A 15,184-nucleotide genomic window follows, 5' to 3' on the forward strand; every position below is an offset into this window, starting at 1 on the left:
ACTGCATATGCCTAAGAAGTGATCTCCAGCTATGAAGGGAGCTAGATAATGTCCTGTGGATAACAATGTTCTAGAGAATTAGGCTGTAATGGCATCATCATGAGAGTGGTTGATGCGTGGGTCTTTTTCTTTAATCTAAACTGTAACTGATATAGATTAATAAGGCAGTCTATGTTCTTCCTCTTAAAATCATGTTCTGAGAAGTAAAGATGAGGAAATGAAAGTTTATAATTTTACTTCTTATTGCCCATACACACATAATTCAGTCATGGGCAATTTCTTTTAAAAAAGACTATAAAAAATAGGACGATGACTATGTCTTTCCACCATTCACTTCCTTGGAATACTAAGATAGTTGTGGACTATACACAAGGGTTTTCTCCTTTCCTTGCCTTTTTAAGTTATTACTTATTTTAGGGTTTGCATTCAGCAAAGCCTATTGACAGTTGCAGTGTTATTTAGGTCGCTGTGATGATGTATCAGATGACAGGGCACGAGGGGCATTGGAGCACACATGCCTCAATGGCCCATTGCCATGAAGTATTAATCCAGACGGTCTTAGGAAGACTAACTGGAGTCATACATTGATGTGTTTCCTCCATGGATATTTCTTATGCCTGAAGCCCAAAGCTATATTTAATGTGACCCGAATATTCCTGTTTAACATTCTCTTTGTCAGCAAGATATGCACTATCTCCTGGCTAAACAAACAGACAAACAAAGCAAAAACAAACAAAAGACACAAGCTGTCATCTTGCTAATGTCTTTGTATGTTGGATTCTTACAGCTCTCTACTCAAGGAGATGCAAGCCAGGTGATTGGGCCTCTCACTGAAGGACAGAAGAGAAATGTGGGTGTGGTGAACTCCCTGTTTAAGCTGCACCAGTCAGTAACAAAGGTGACCTTTTTCTTTATTTTACCAAGTATTCAGAAGGCCTGAAGGAAACTGCACCTCTAACCACATATGGTAGCACCTGGGAGGCTAAGGCAGAAGCATTGGGAGGCCATCCGAGCTCCTTAGCAAGACTCATTCAACAAGCAAAGCAGAAGAGAAAAGAGTAACCACAAAAACAAAAATCAAAGTGTGGTCTTACATGAATTTTCAAGTGCTATATTATACTTTGGGTAATTTTTAAAAATTCTTTTATCAGTTTGACCTTCTAAAATACATATTTTATACATTAAATGAAAGATATTCTCAAGAGTTAGCAGGAAAGTTCAAAGAAATAAAATGACAAGAAACCTCTGAGACTGCACATTCCATGTCCTTTAGTCATCTCTGCAAGGCACCAGGGGCCACTCTTTATTAATATTTATATTGATTTGTAGAAATGGAAACATCTGATCTTACTGTTTTAAATATTGTGAAAACAATAGTCAGCCTAAATAAAAACGAATGTTTTTAAAGAAATTAGAAATATAGCGCTCTTCTGACCTTTATCTTATCATTAAAATTGAATGCCTAATGCCTCCCCTGTAAAATGCCTGTTTTATATATTAAAGTAGTTTTCAGTAAGTTAGTTCTAAGGCAGGTATGAGATATTATTACTATAAAGCAATGATAATATGCTAATTATTTTCTGGGAAGTTTTGTTAATGTTACAGTCAAAATTAGTCTCTACAACAATAAATGCCTTAAGCAAAATTGTAATTACATTGAAACTCTGTTGTAGGTGGTTGCCAGTCAGAGCTCATTCTCAGCAGCAGCTGAGCAAACTATAATGTCAGCCCTAAAGGTAAGGACATGTAAGCTTGGTTTATGTCTGTATCAAAGTGGTTTTAATGTTTTTCTGGCTAAATAGAAAATTGTTCTCAGAATAATTCAGAATATGTTCAAAGTTGTTCATTGTTAATTATTCTGGAGAAGAGAATGTGTATTTTCTGGACAAATGGGCTCTGTTGTTCTCTGTAGAGTGTTTGACTGTAAGCAGTTGCTGTTCTCTGTAGAGTGTTTGACTTGAAGCAGTTGCATTATGGAGAGGTTTTGTACTGTTCCTGTGTCTTGTAGCAGATCTTACCAACATCGCAAAGCAGAGGTTCTTCAGCAATAGACTTGTCCCTAAGTGATGTTTAACAATATTGGAGACATTTGAGGTGGCCCTTAACTCAAGGTAGAGTTACTACAGACATCGAGGGAATGGAGGTCTTCACTAAGTACTTTGTAATATAAAGCACAGTCACCCCACAACCTAGATCCAGTCCCAAATGTCGGAAATGCCAATGTTTAGAAATCTTATTTCAAAATACATATGTATATGTTTCTCGCCACAGTGACTCATTACCTCATAATAGTAATTGATGCCCTATTAACAGAGACACTGAAACCAAGCAACCTGTGCCCGCATCTCAGCTCCTTGCCTTAATTACCCGATTGATAAAATGTTACAGTACACCCTTGTGAGGTAACAAATATAAACTGTTTAGATCATAAACACAGAGTTTAAAAGATGAAGGGGACATGGAGGCCTACAAATAAACGCTGGACAAATGCATCCAGGGAGGAGCTGAAGGAAGACTGGAGGTTGAGGGAGTATATCACAGACATTAAACAAAAGGGGGAGATTTGGAAACCAAATTTTGTCTAAAGGTTCTGGGCTGGTGCCAAACAGGTAGTAGAGCAGTGACATGTATTCGTGTGTGCAGAGGTCAGATGACACGTTTGTGTGTGCAGATCTGATGTGTTGAGGATAAGAGGGGAGTTGCACGTTTCTCTGTCCTCTTTTCTCCGTGTGCTTCTCTCATTACTAAACATGATGGAAGCTGCCGTAGTGAAATAGTTGTTTTTAGGCAAGTTTCCCAGATCATGGATTATCATACTATAAAATGGAACCACTAAGACAAACCTGAAGGCTCTGCAACTCTTGGATGGCAGCAGGGAAGAGAGGGTCACCATCTCTGTGTCCCACATTGTCCTGTCTTCTCATGAGAGCTAGCTAACATGTAACAAGCACAGAGCCCTTTCATTCCAACAGCCATGGGGTGCGGGGCATTGATCACTCTGGCACAGTTATTCTGGTCCATCTTGGTGAGTTTGTCTCATTGTAGATAGTGACAGTCTTGCTTGAGTTATATATGGGAATGTGGTATCACTTCTCTTTTATTTTGTGGGTTTGATGTTCTCTCAGGGAATATTGCAGATTGTTGAGGCTCTGATATTTTTATAATCATGGCTATTTTAGGAAAGTTCTTTTAAAATGTATTATAGACTTTGACGGCCTGTAAAGAGCATATGGAATGTACCATGATCTCCTTCTGTTTCCTTTGGTAATTATTAATTCACGCTTATCTTTAATATGATGGCATTCCCCAAAATGCTTTCTGTTCCCGGTGTTTCTGACTGTCCTAAATCGAAAACTCATTCAGCTATAAAGGTCATAGATGACCTTTGCCAAATTAAACAAATTGTCTATTTCTAATTTCCTGAAAATTTTAAATTAGCAACAGTATTGTTCTTTTCTTAAACAATTGATACCATAGTACAGTTTTGTCCCTTTTATTTTGTTAATAAGATACATGACAGTAATTTACTTTAAATCTCCTGCAAAACCCTTGTCTTGATGTATTACCCTTGTTATATATTCCTGTGTTTGGTTTACTTGATTTTTGTTAAGAGTGCTTATGTCCCTATTCATAAAAGATATTGTTATATAATTTTCTTCACCATTACCTTCTTCTTTTACCAGTTTAGTATTGGTCTCAATAAGTTCCATTACTAAAGCCCTCTGAGCTGTGCTTTTTTATAGGAAGTTCATGAGTGCAGATTTGGCCGTTTAATGTATGTAAATGACCATTTGGTTTCTTTATTTACCTTGAAATGAGCTTTGATTCTGTGACTTGCCAGGTATCTGTCTATTCATCTAAGTCATCCAGTTTATCAGCATAATGTCTAAGAGTCACTTAACTGTTATTTAATATTGTAGGACTCTTGGTGATAGCCCCAACATTTTATATTGTTGATATCTTTTCTTTTTTAATAGTTATCTATTCAGGGTTCTATAAACTTTTTATTTTTTTAAATAACCAAAGAAAAATAAAGAAGGAAGGAAGGAAGAGAAGGAAGGAAGGAAGGGAAGAAGGAAGGAGAAGGAAGGAAGGAAGGAAGGAAGGAAGCAAGCAAGCATGCGAGCCACAAATTGCGCACAGAACCCAGAGAACAGTGTCAGGTCCCTAGAACTGGAGTAACAGACTGTGTGCGCTGCCATGTGGATACTGGGAATCAAACCCAGGTTCTGTGGAAGAGCAGCCAGTGTTCTTAATCATTGAGCCATCTCTCCAGTCCCTCTACCTTATTTTTAAAGACAGAATCTCTCGCTGAACCTAAAGCTCATCCATTAGCTAGACTGGCTGGCCAGAGATGCCTAGAGATCCTCCCGTGCCTGGCCCCAGCCCTACAACTAGCAATGGACTTAGAGACCACACCACATAGCAAACTTTCCCTGGACAATGCAGATGCACTCAGGTCCTTGTGCTGTGTGAAGGTGTTTAAACCACAGAGTGTCTCCCTGCCCTCAACACTAATCTTTGACCGGTTTTGTTTTTTCCTTGTAACAGCCAGAATAAGCACTTAGACTTGTACAGTTTCCTTTGAAGCACCACAGTTTTGATCATTTCTCCTTTCATCTTTATTCTGCCTCAAGTGTTCCAAAATTTCAGTTTGTGATTTCTTCCTTCAATCATGAATTACTTAGAAGCTTTTTTTAATCTCCAGAGTTTTGTTGCCATATGTATTTTACCTCTTTCTTTTTCTTTCTTTCTTTCCTTCTTTCTTTCTTTCTTTCTTTCTTTCTTTCTTTCTTTCTTTCTTTCTTTCTTTCTTTCTTTCTTTCTTCACTCCAGATTTTATTCCCCTCCTGGTCTTACCCCCCCTCTTCCTCGAGGGTTCCACATCCCATACCTCCTCTCCCCCACCCCGTTCCCCCGCCCCGTCCTCCAGGCTATCCCCACCATCCCACCTCCCTGGGGCCTCCAGTCTCTTGAGGATTAGGTGCATCTTCTCTGACTGAACCCAGACCTGGGAGTCCTCTGCTGTATGTGTGTTGGGGGCCTCATCTCAGCTGCTGTGTGCTGCCTGGTTAGTGATCCTGTGTCTGAGAGATCTCAGCTAGGTTATATAGGGATCAGAGAAGCTGGGGGAGGGGAAGGCCCACTCCAGTCCCTAGGCGGGAGAAGGTGATGATAGAGCCCCCCCCCACCTCCCCCCCGCCCCCTCCCAGACACACACACACACCACCACCAGCAGCAGCAGCCAGGAGGATTGTTTACCAGGTAGAGACTGATGATGGACTCTGGGAGAACCTGGAAGTCTTAATCAACTTTGACTTATTAATAGGCATCTCAGCCTTTTGTCCTGGATTAGAAACCTACATTCTAGCCTTTTTTGTTGTTCGTTAGGGAGCCATAATCTCTTCTATAGTTACTTCCTGCTGAAATTGGGGCCAGAAAGCAAGAAGGATGGTTAAACGACAGGGTGCAGACAGCTTTGGAGACCTTTAGGATTCAGATTCTCAAAGTACACCTGGAGAAGTCTGCAGTTGAAATCTGCCAGGACAGAGGTGAATCTTATAGCAGCAAACTTTGTTGTTTTGGAAATATTTTTTGCCAGAAATATTTTCACTGTAGTTAGTCTTGAATGTTTTTACTAAAATTAGGGACATGTTTTCTTTTAGCTCTTTAGACACATTGTTGCATTGTTTTCTGTCCTCACCTTTATGTTGGTTCGCAGTTTGTGACTGTCTTCCTTTCTCAGCACCACTCTCAAGCTTCCCTCTGGGCCATTGGTTCTGATATACCCAGGCAGGCTTCTCTTCAGAATTATTCCACTTCAGCAGCTGATCTCCCCAAACCTATAAATTTATGCTTTTTGTGATTTGGGGGACTGTGGGGTTCTTTTCTCCTCTAAGTAGATTTTGTGCCTCTTCCTTTCCTTATGGGGCTCTAGTTAGCGATAAGGCCTTGCACGCCTGCTTCGGGTCTGGTTGTTTAGTGTTCTTTCTCCTCCAGACGGTCTCCATCGAATGCGTCACGGACTCACAGCTTTCCTTTATTCATCTTTCCTGTTGAAGCCGTTCACTCCTTTTAAACTTCAGATAGTACTTTTGGTTATTGTTTCTTAAATTTTCTTTTGGTTTTTGTAGCTTTACTGGCCTCTGAAAACTCCCATTTTTTAATTTTTTTTATTTCCTTTCTTTCCTTTTTCTTTATCTCACTGTGAATATCCCTCAGAATGCTGGAGTCTGGGTCATTTCAGGGCTGCCCTCTGTCTCCTTGAGGCTTGATCCACAACGTTATGACTACTGTTTGTTTAAACACATAATTTCTAAACATTTCTTCTGGGATTACTGATGATTTTGCTTTAATAGGAAATTAATTTGGTCACACTCAAAGTATACACCATCATACTTGTAGCTGACCAGATTTCAAATCTCAGTTCTTGTTTTTCTTTTCTCTTCCCTTCCCTTCGTTCCCACCCTCCTCCTTCCTTCCTTCCCTCCCTCCCTCCTTCCTCCCTCCTTCCTCCCTCCTTCCTCCTTCCTTCCTCCCTCCCTCCCTCCTTCCTTCCTTCCTTCCTTCCTTCTTTCCTCCCTTCTTTCCTTCCTTTCTCCCTGCTTCCATTAGACTGTGACCTTATACTCGCTGTTCAAATGCTCCTCTTAACACTGAGCTCCTTCCCTGGCTTGGATCATGTTTTGGAAACATGATCTGGCTTTGTAACCTAAAAGGTCCTCAGATTTGTGGCAGTTCTTTGGCCTCCTCCTCCTGAGTCTGAGATTATAAATTATACACTACCATCCAGATTTAGCTCACTTGTTTGCCACAGTCTCATGCATCCCAGGTTGGCTTTCAGTTTTCTACGTATCCAAGATAGCCTGCAGCTGCTAGTCCTCTTGCTGTCATCTCCCAAGTTCTGAGATTATACTTAGTAGTTCATGTCTTTAAATAGTATTCACAAGACATATTTAGTTTATTCTATATAAATGGGGCTTATGAGTCAGGTGGAGATTAGTGCCAAATTCAAACGTACAATTAGATATTCCCCTCCTCCCAGCCTTCACCTTCCCATAATTCCCTTCTCACACCATAGAAGTCGTGGTTTATCCAAGTCTTATTACTTGATTCCTTTGCAATAGGGTTCAATCCCCATCACTGCAGAAAACATGTAGCACTCAGGAGACATAGACAGGAGTCTAAGGTCATTTTCAGTGATATAGGGAATTCAAAGCCAGTCTCTATCTCAAGGTAACATCGCTATAGTTTGTCTTCCAAAACTAATCTCCCCTGTAAAAGACACAGACAAACTAAACAAATAAAGGTATGGCAGTCAGTCTATCAAGTAAGCCAAAAGCAAGCTGGGCACAGTGGCTCCAATAGCTGATATAATAGACTTCAGGTCAAAATTAGTAGGAAAAGATAAAAGTCATACTATATTAATAAAAGGACAGTTCCTTGAAAAGATACTAAAATTGTAAATACACATGCACCAGAGGTTGGGATTTTCAGCTTCATAACACAAATAATGGCCATAAAAGGTCAAATTGGTCTATGTACAATAATCCTCCATCAGTAGATAGGTCAAGAAAAAACTCAACAGAGAAACATTAGAACCCAATTGTACTTAAGATCAGATGGACTTAACAGAAATCTGTGGGATATGTATCCACCAACTACAGAATCCACATTCTTCTTGGCAGCCCATGCAAACCTCTCTAAAACATTCTCTATCTTAGGACACAGCAAGCAAGCCTTAAGTAATAGAAAATAACCCACATAGTTTCTTGAATCTTATCAGATAAAAATAGAGTAAAACTGGAGATCGGTATAAAAAGACACTACAGAAACTGTGCAAGAGTGTGGAGGTGAGCGGGAGAGTTGTGTCACTTTCTCCTTCTCTGACAGGGTTCACACAGCTCAGGGATACCTCACACTTGCTTGGTAAGATGACTTTGAACTCCTGATCCACCTGAATGTAACTCCTAATTGTTGGACTTATAAGCATGAACCACTGTTCTCAGCTGACTCTACTGTGTGGAATGACTAAGTGGGCTATTGACAAAATCAATAGGAAAATTCAGAATTCATAAAATTAAATAAAAATGAAAGCCAGGTATAAGAACTTTTCAGATACAGAAAAGGCAGTTTTAAGAGAAGCATTTATAGTGTGAGTGCTGATTGAAAGCAGCTTAGTAAGTCATAAGTAACCTAGTGATGCACCTGAAGGTCTTATAAAAACAAGAATAGGTGAACCCCAGAGCACTAGATGGTAGGTGAAACAGGACAGAGCAGAATTTAATAAAATGGAGACTAAGTAAACAATAGGAATAATTAGTAGAAGGAAGAAGTGGCTTTTTAAATACAGCATTGACAGATTCCTAGCTATACTGAGAGAAGACAAGAATGCATAGCATGAGATGCGAAAGGTAACTATGTAAAGCATACCACTGAAGTGCAGTGTACCTTTAGAGAACCGTGTCTTCTACAGTGAAGGAAAACGGAGAAGAAACTAATACATTTGTAGATGCATGTACTTACTGAAATTAAGAGAAAACAAACAGATCTATAATGGTCAGCAAGATGGAAGCAGTAATAATCTACCACCATAGAAGCTGCATCAGCAAACCTGTAAAGACCTGACACCGATGCCCCTCAAACATCCATAAAATAGAAACTGAAAACACTACCAAACTCATCCTGAGAAGAAATGAATTGATTAGACAGCTCTCAACAGAAGAACTAAATGTAGTCAGATGTTACCCGCCGTGAGGAGTGAGACAATGAGATGTGTGTGAAAATGACTAAAATTCAATATATATGTGTATGAAGTTAACAATGAATTAAAAGTCTGTAAATAACTGATAAATATATGAAAAATATTCAACATCCTTAGCCATCAGGAAAATGCAAATCTAACCTGCATTAAATTCCATCCCATCCCAATCAAAATGGTCATCAGGAAGGGAATGACACCAGTGCTGATGAGGACTTAGGGAAAGAGGAACTCTCACACACTTACCGATGGGAATGTAAACTGTGGAGATTGCTATGCAGGTTCCTAAGGGAGCCCCAGAGGGACATGCACATCCACAGCCATATCTGCACTGTTCACTGTCCCCAAGGTGTGGAGCCAGCCTCCATGCTCATCTGTAGAAGGGAGAGAAAGAAAATGCTGCCTTATTCAGCTGTAAGAACAATTGTTATTTTCAGGAAAATGGGTGGAAGTAGAGATCGTCAGGCCGAGTAAAATAAGCCAGAATTGAGCAAACATTGCATTGTTTTATCTTGTATTTAGACTTAGAGCCAAATATATATACAATGTTCTGTGAAAGTAGAATTGGTCATATACAGTGAGGGCTCTAAAGGGGTGAGGGGGAGGAGCAAGAGAAAGTGATGGAAGTGTAAGAAAGACACTGTTCAGCATTTTCCTATGTGTAAAATCTAGGTGTGTGTGTTTAATATATAAATACATAAAGATAAGTAAATACATATGAGACTGTGCAGACTTTACATATTAGTGATTTCTTACAGTAAGGAAAGCAATCAAATCACTTCTCCCAAGAGGGAGTTCATACTTGATTTTTCTTCTTCATGCTCCCTGTGGCTTTTATTCTCTGTCTTTTATATGAGTCTGCATGTCTGCCTGAAGGCTATCTTGTGAATCTGTTTGTCGCTGTGTCTGTGTCTGCCATTTTGTGTGCCTGTCCCTGTGTGTGATGTCTCTGTGTCTGTGTATGTCTGACCCTACATGTGCTTGTCTGCTGTTGTCTCTGTGTTTGTCTTCTCCATGTCTGTTAGTGGCATCTGTATCTCTCTGTGACAGAGAGCTTTAATCCGTATTAATCGAAGAGCATAGCAAACACCACATGGGGAAGGAATAGGGAGTAGTTCATAGAAATCAAGTCCCTGGCTCCAGCTGACTCAGGCAGTAAACATCACTGTTCATCAACCAATAATCATAAATGGTTGCTCTGACTTTATGGTAGATTTTAGGAAGTGGCTTTCGATTTCTGCGTTTGCTGCTTTCAGCAGATGATTCACACGCATTATCTGGGTCAAAGTGCATGGAAGAGGAGATCGCAGCTGTGCATTAGCTTAGGCACTACAGGTTGATTATCTGGGAAATCCCGGGCAAGTGAGATTGGCAGTCACATTGTTCTCATAAGGGCAGGCCGAGTACCAACAGACTAGCAGTCTTAAGTCTGAAGTGGCTTCAAGATATATTCAAGGACCTCAGCTCCGGGTGTGAGGTCCAACAAAAATGTCAATCTCTTAGAATGTAAGAGAGATTTTCAGAATATTGCTTTGCGACAGAGGTCCATTTGGGATCAGGAAAGGGAGCTGTGTGAATGAGGAATGAGAAAGGGAGATAGAGGCTCAGAAACTGTTTCAAAAGAACATTATATGGTTTGTTTTTTCTTTTCTTCTGGGCATCACTTTCTTTTGTCCTGTCCCTACTGTAGTCCCCCAAGAGCGAGGCCATGAAACCTGGTAGACTCGCTCTGCTGCCTGTTACCTTAGAGCTCTATAGCTCTGAGAAATTGTTACCTTAGAGCTCTATAGCTCTGAGAAATTGTTACCTTAGAGCTCTATAGCTCTGAGAACCTGTCTGAGCTGGGTCTCCTAAGCTCGAGTGTGTGTTCTTGTTTTTAGTTAGATGCTTCTTCATATCCTAAGTAAAAACTCAGCCTTCTTGACATAGTCTTTACTTTTTTCTCCCACACTCTAAGGTTCTTTCAGTTTCTCTTCCCAGGTAGAGGGACAGCCTTGGGGGTAGGCATATAAAGAGCCTCAGCTGCTGGACTTGGTCACCCATGACTTTGGACGGCCTTCTGAACTTGCCTAAGGTTCTCTGTGTAAATTATTTCATGAATGACATAAATTAGAGAGAGTAAAAGTCCTTGGAGAAATAACTTATTTCTAGGTAAACTTCTCTACTGTATAAAGTATACTAAATTAATGTCTTCTAATCCTCCAGGGCCACCTATTATTGTATCCTTTAAGTGGAATTTGACATTAATCTGTGCAGTAAACCCTAGTTGACCCTTGGTTTCTCTCGTGTCTCAAAAGCTGGTGACTACCAAATCTAATGCAAACAGCTTGGGAAGTCGGTACCTACATAATAGCCCAGCACATTTTCAATTAAGCATTTCTAATTCTTGTCCCTAACTGAATTTGTCTTTTTTTTTAATATCCTCAAATCAACTTGTGCTACTTAGTCATTAGTGTTACTAAATATTAAAACAACAAACATGCACATGCACTCTTAAATCACTTCAACTTTGCAAATCTAACTACAAAACCCTACTGACCCCATCTCCATCCTCGATGTGTCTGATTGGTTCATTTGGCATCAGTATCCCCTGCAGGCTCATAATTGTTTTCCTTCTCTAGCCTAATCCCTTAGGCTACTATCCAATGTGATTGTTTTCTAAATTGAAATCTGGACTGTACTTTATTACTGGTCTCTCCAGCCCTTCCTCCTAACTCCTCACTTGTAGCAACCCTCCAAGAGCACACTCCAGCTGCTTCTCTCTTGTAGTCAGGCACTTACAGTCTCTGTTCTGTGCCTGTGCTTCCCCAGGTAGATCAGCGTTCTCAGGCTCCTGTAGCTTTGACACGTGCTCCCAGTCTCATCCCTCTCTGTTTCTTTCCTGCTTGTCAGAGATTCAGTTCAGACACCTTTCCCTCTTATTCATGTCTTCTCAGCATGCGATGGAGTCTCTGTGTGATCCCACTACACTCAGATGGGATATTTAATTTACTGTTGTGTTTCATCTGCATCACTAGCCTGCAGACCGGGTCACACACACTTGTGTGTGTACTGTACTTACATCTGGACAGATGAAGGCCTACAGATGACATGTAACTATCCCTCTTATTCTTTTCTTATTGACCTCAACTATTTTGAGCCATGACCATCTGTCGTGTGATCTTAGTCACCACTGAAAGCATGGGTAGTGTACCTCCAGGTTTTGATTTGGGGTGTTTATAGGATTCTGGTCAGTATTTGCACATCAAAACCCAAACCCTTTAACTAAGGCCTAATCTCTTCCACAGACTAACCAGTGGTTACAGAACATTTTTCCACTTATAGATCTCTGGTGTGTGGTCTAACCAGTAAGGTGTTTCGCAGGTTCATTGTCATCTGCTGCTAGATGCTGTGACACATTCTTCCTCTTAGTCTTTAAACCCTGCCAACTACTCCCTAGGAGCACAGCTACCTTTGGTGGAGAATGACTGCTGTGGAGTTCTCCACAGAAACCTACCTTGGGAATTCCCTAACTGTTCCACCCTGAAGGAGTCACCAGTGGTTTTGCTCTATTCACTCTGGTGAAAAAAAAAAAAAATATGGGAAGGTGTCTTAGTTAGGGGTTTACTGCTGTGAACAGAAACCATGACCAAGGCAACTCTTACAAGGATGACATTTGGGGCTGGCTTACAGGTTCAGAGGTTCAGTCCATTATCATCAAGGTGGGAGCATGGCTGGAGGAGCTGAGAGCCCCACCTCTTGTTCCAGAGGTAGCTAGCAGAAGACTGACTTCCAGGTAGCTAGGACAAGGGGATCAAGGCCCACCCCCACAGTGACACACCTACTCCAACAAGGCCACACCTCCTAATAGTGCCCCCTCCCTGGGCCAAGCATGTGGCCCATCACATAAGGCTTCGGTTTTTAAGAAATTGTTTGACTTTTTTGAGAAACAGCAACAAAAAAGTGCCGGCTTGCTTTCTCAATTTGTGAATGGCCTGTGTCTGCTCCCTGACTGACTTACTTTCTCATAGGCTCATTTAACCGTTACACGTTTTGACGGAGTAAGATGATTGAAGAAGTTGGGAATTTTCAGTGCTGTAGTCTTAGTATTTTAAGCTTTGCTGCCTGTGGTTAGGGTGAGAAACACACTTCTCTTAGTTAAACTATGTATAGTCTGACTCGGATAGAATATGAAAACTGTTAGTCAAAATGTTTCTCACTTCATTTCCTCAGATTTCTTTGTGTCAGTTTCTCTAATTTTGCTTCTCTTTTCTGTTTTCTCTTTGTCAGACAATTCATGATCTTATGGGAAATGCCATCCAGCCCTTGCTGACGTCCGTGGCAGATGCGATCGAGGCCATCATCATCACCGTGCATCAGGAAGATTTTTCTGGGTAAAGCATTTCCTCAGAACTGTTACTCGTCCTCACTGCCTTGATTTTCATTCCCCACCCCTTCTACTCTCCAAGCTCCCTGCCAGCCAGGCCTCACTCTTGTGATGGCAATGGCTCCTCGCCTCCTTCTCTTCCACTGTGATTGTTATTACCACATTTTCTTTGTTCTGGGTCCCATGTCTCTCCCTCTCTGCTTATTGAGACGGTGGCTGGTTAGTGCCATCTTCCTCTTCCTGTTTTCCCTCTTCCTCACAGATGTCCTTCTTTACCTGTGTGATCCCCTGGCACAGGCATGACATTCCTCTTGACGATTCTTCTGACTTCTGCCTGGCTTTGAGAGCAAGCTCTCTGTCAGTCCTTCCTCAGTTTCTCATCATGTTTAATGTAAGGAGAATCCTGTCTAACGAGAGTTGTGGGAAGGGAAGGAGGCAGCTAGAGAAGAGCCCTGGATCTCTGCAGGAGCCGCAGCCATTCCCACCCTGTGGGTTTCCACCCCTTTGGGAGCCCTTTCACAGGGGTCACCCGAGACCATTGGAAAACACAGATATTTACACTACAATTCATAACAGCACCAAATTACAGTTATGAAGTAGCAATGAAAATGATTCTATGCTTGGAAGTCACCATAACTGTATTAAAGGGTCCCAGCATTAGGGAAGTTGAGATCCACTACTTTAGGGAAAGTCGGTGCATACAAATCTGGTAACATGAAAGCGCACCAATTCTCACTCCTCCATTTAAACAACAACAAAAAAATTGAATAAAGCAAAAAATGGTTATGGTGATGAGTGCTTGAAATACTAGCAACAAGATGGTAGAGAAGGGCTGATCACTGGGGCTCACTGGCCAAGCCAATTACCACACTTGGCAAGCTCCAAGCCAATGAGGAGGCTGTCTCAAAAACCAGCTGAGGTTGACCTCTGACCTCCACACATGCAAATATGTACCTGCACACACACTCAGACCCGTGGGGACATGCACACATGGTAGGCGTCTGAAGAATGACATCCAAGGTTATCCTCTGTGTTTGTATAACAAGCACCTGCACACATGTTCACCTGAGGGTGCACCTGTACACACACACACACACACACACACACACACTGAAAAAATTCACAAATCAAATTCAACAAGTCTTTTTTTTAAGATTTATTTATTTATTATATATAATACACTGTAGCTGTCTTCAGATACACCAGAAGAGGGCATCAGATCCCATTACAGATGGTTGTGAGCCTCCATGTGGTTGCTGGGATTTGAACTCAGGACCTCTGAGAGCAGTCAATGCTTGTAACCACTGAGCCATCTCTCCAGCCCTCAACAAGTCTTAAAATAGTTAAAATGTCTGTGCTACCAAAGAATCTATAGATTAATTCTAGTCACTATTAGAACTCCAGTGTGTTTTCTCATAGAAATAAAAAGAAACAAATCCTAAAATTCAAAGCCCTGGGTAGCTATGGCAACCTAAGGATAAAGAGCCAAAGACATCACACTTCCTGATTTAAATCTGTCCTTCAAAGTAATTGAGGGATAGAGAGATGGCTCAGTTGGTAAAGCATTTGCTGCTCAAGCGTGAACTTAAACCCCAGAGCCCCTGTGAAAGCCTGAATGCTGCATGTCTGTAATCCCAGCAGTAGGATTGGAGGTGGAGAGAGGAGAATCCCTGGAAGTTCACAAACAAGGTAGCCTGACATTCACCTCCCACAAGAGATCTTGTCTCAAACAAAGATAGATGGAAGGTGAGGACCAACACACACAGGTGTCCCCAGATCTCCATCTACACTGGCACTTACCTGTGCTCACACAAACATGCATGCATATACATACAGGACTAAACAAAATGAACGTAAATATAGTTTAAGAGTTGTAGTTAGTGAATCTTAGTAAGTTACTGGCATTACAAAAAGAAGAGAAAATATTGTCCAGTGGAATAGTATAGAGAGCCCAGAAATGAGCTGATGACTTTTAGTAAAGGTGCCAAGAACAAAGTGGGAAGGTCTGTCTCGCAGTGCAGTGCTGAGAACACAGGGTCTCGCACCTCCTCAGATGC

General features: G+C 41.2%; 1 protein-coding gene across 1 annotated transcript in view; it reads left to right on the forward strand.

The window, feature by feature from the left end:
* Window positions 1-15,184, forward strand: part of Cog5 (component of oligomeric golgi complex 5) — a 290,729-nt gene that overhangs the window by 242,618 nt on the left and 32,927 nt on the right. The window contains exons 15-17 of the mRNA XM_032907620.1: window positions 788-898; window positions 1,674-1,736; window positions 13,031-13,134. Of these exons, the coding sequence (XP_032763511.1) occupies window positions 788-898; window positions 1,674-1,736; window positions 13,031-13,134 (278 nt within the window). The remainder of the gene's footprint in view (window positions 1-787; window positions 899-1,673; window positions 1,737-13,030; window positions 13,135-15,184) is intronic.

Source organism: Rattus rattus, chromosome 7, assembly GCF_011064425.1.
Source record: "Rattus rattus isolate New Zealand chromosome 7, Rrattus_CSIRO_v1, whole genome shotgun sequence".
NCBI lineage: Eukaryota > Metazoa > Chordata > Mammalia > Rodentia > Muridae > Rattus > Rattus rattus.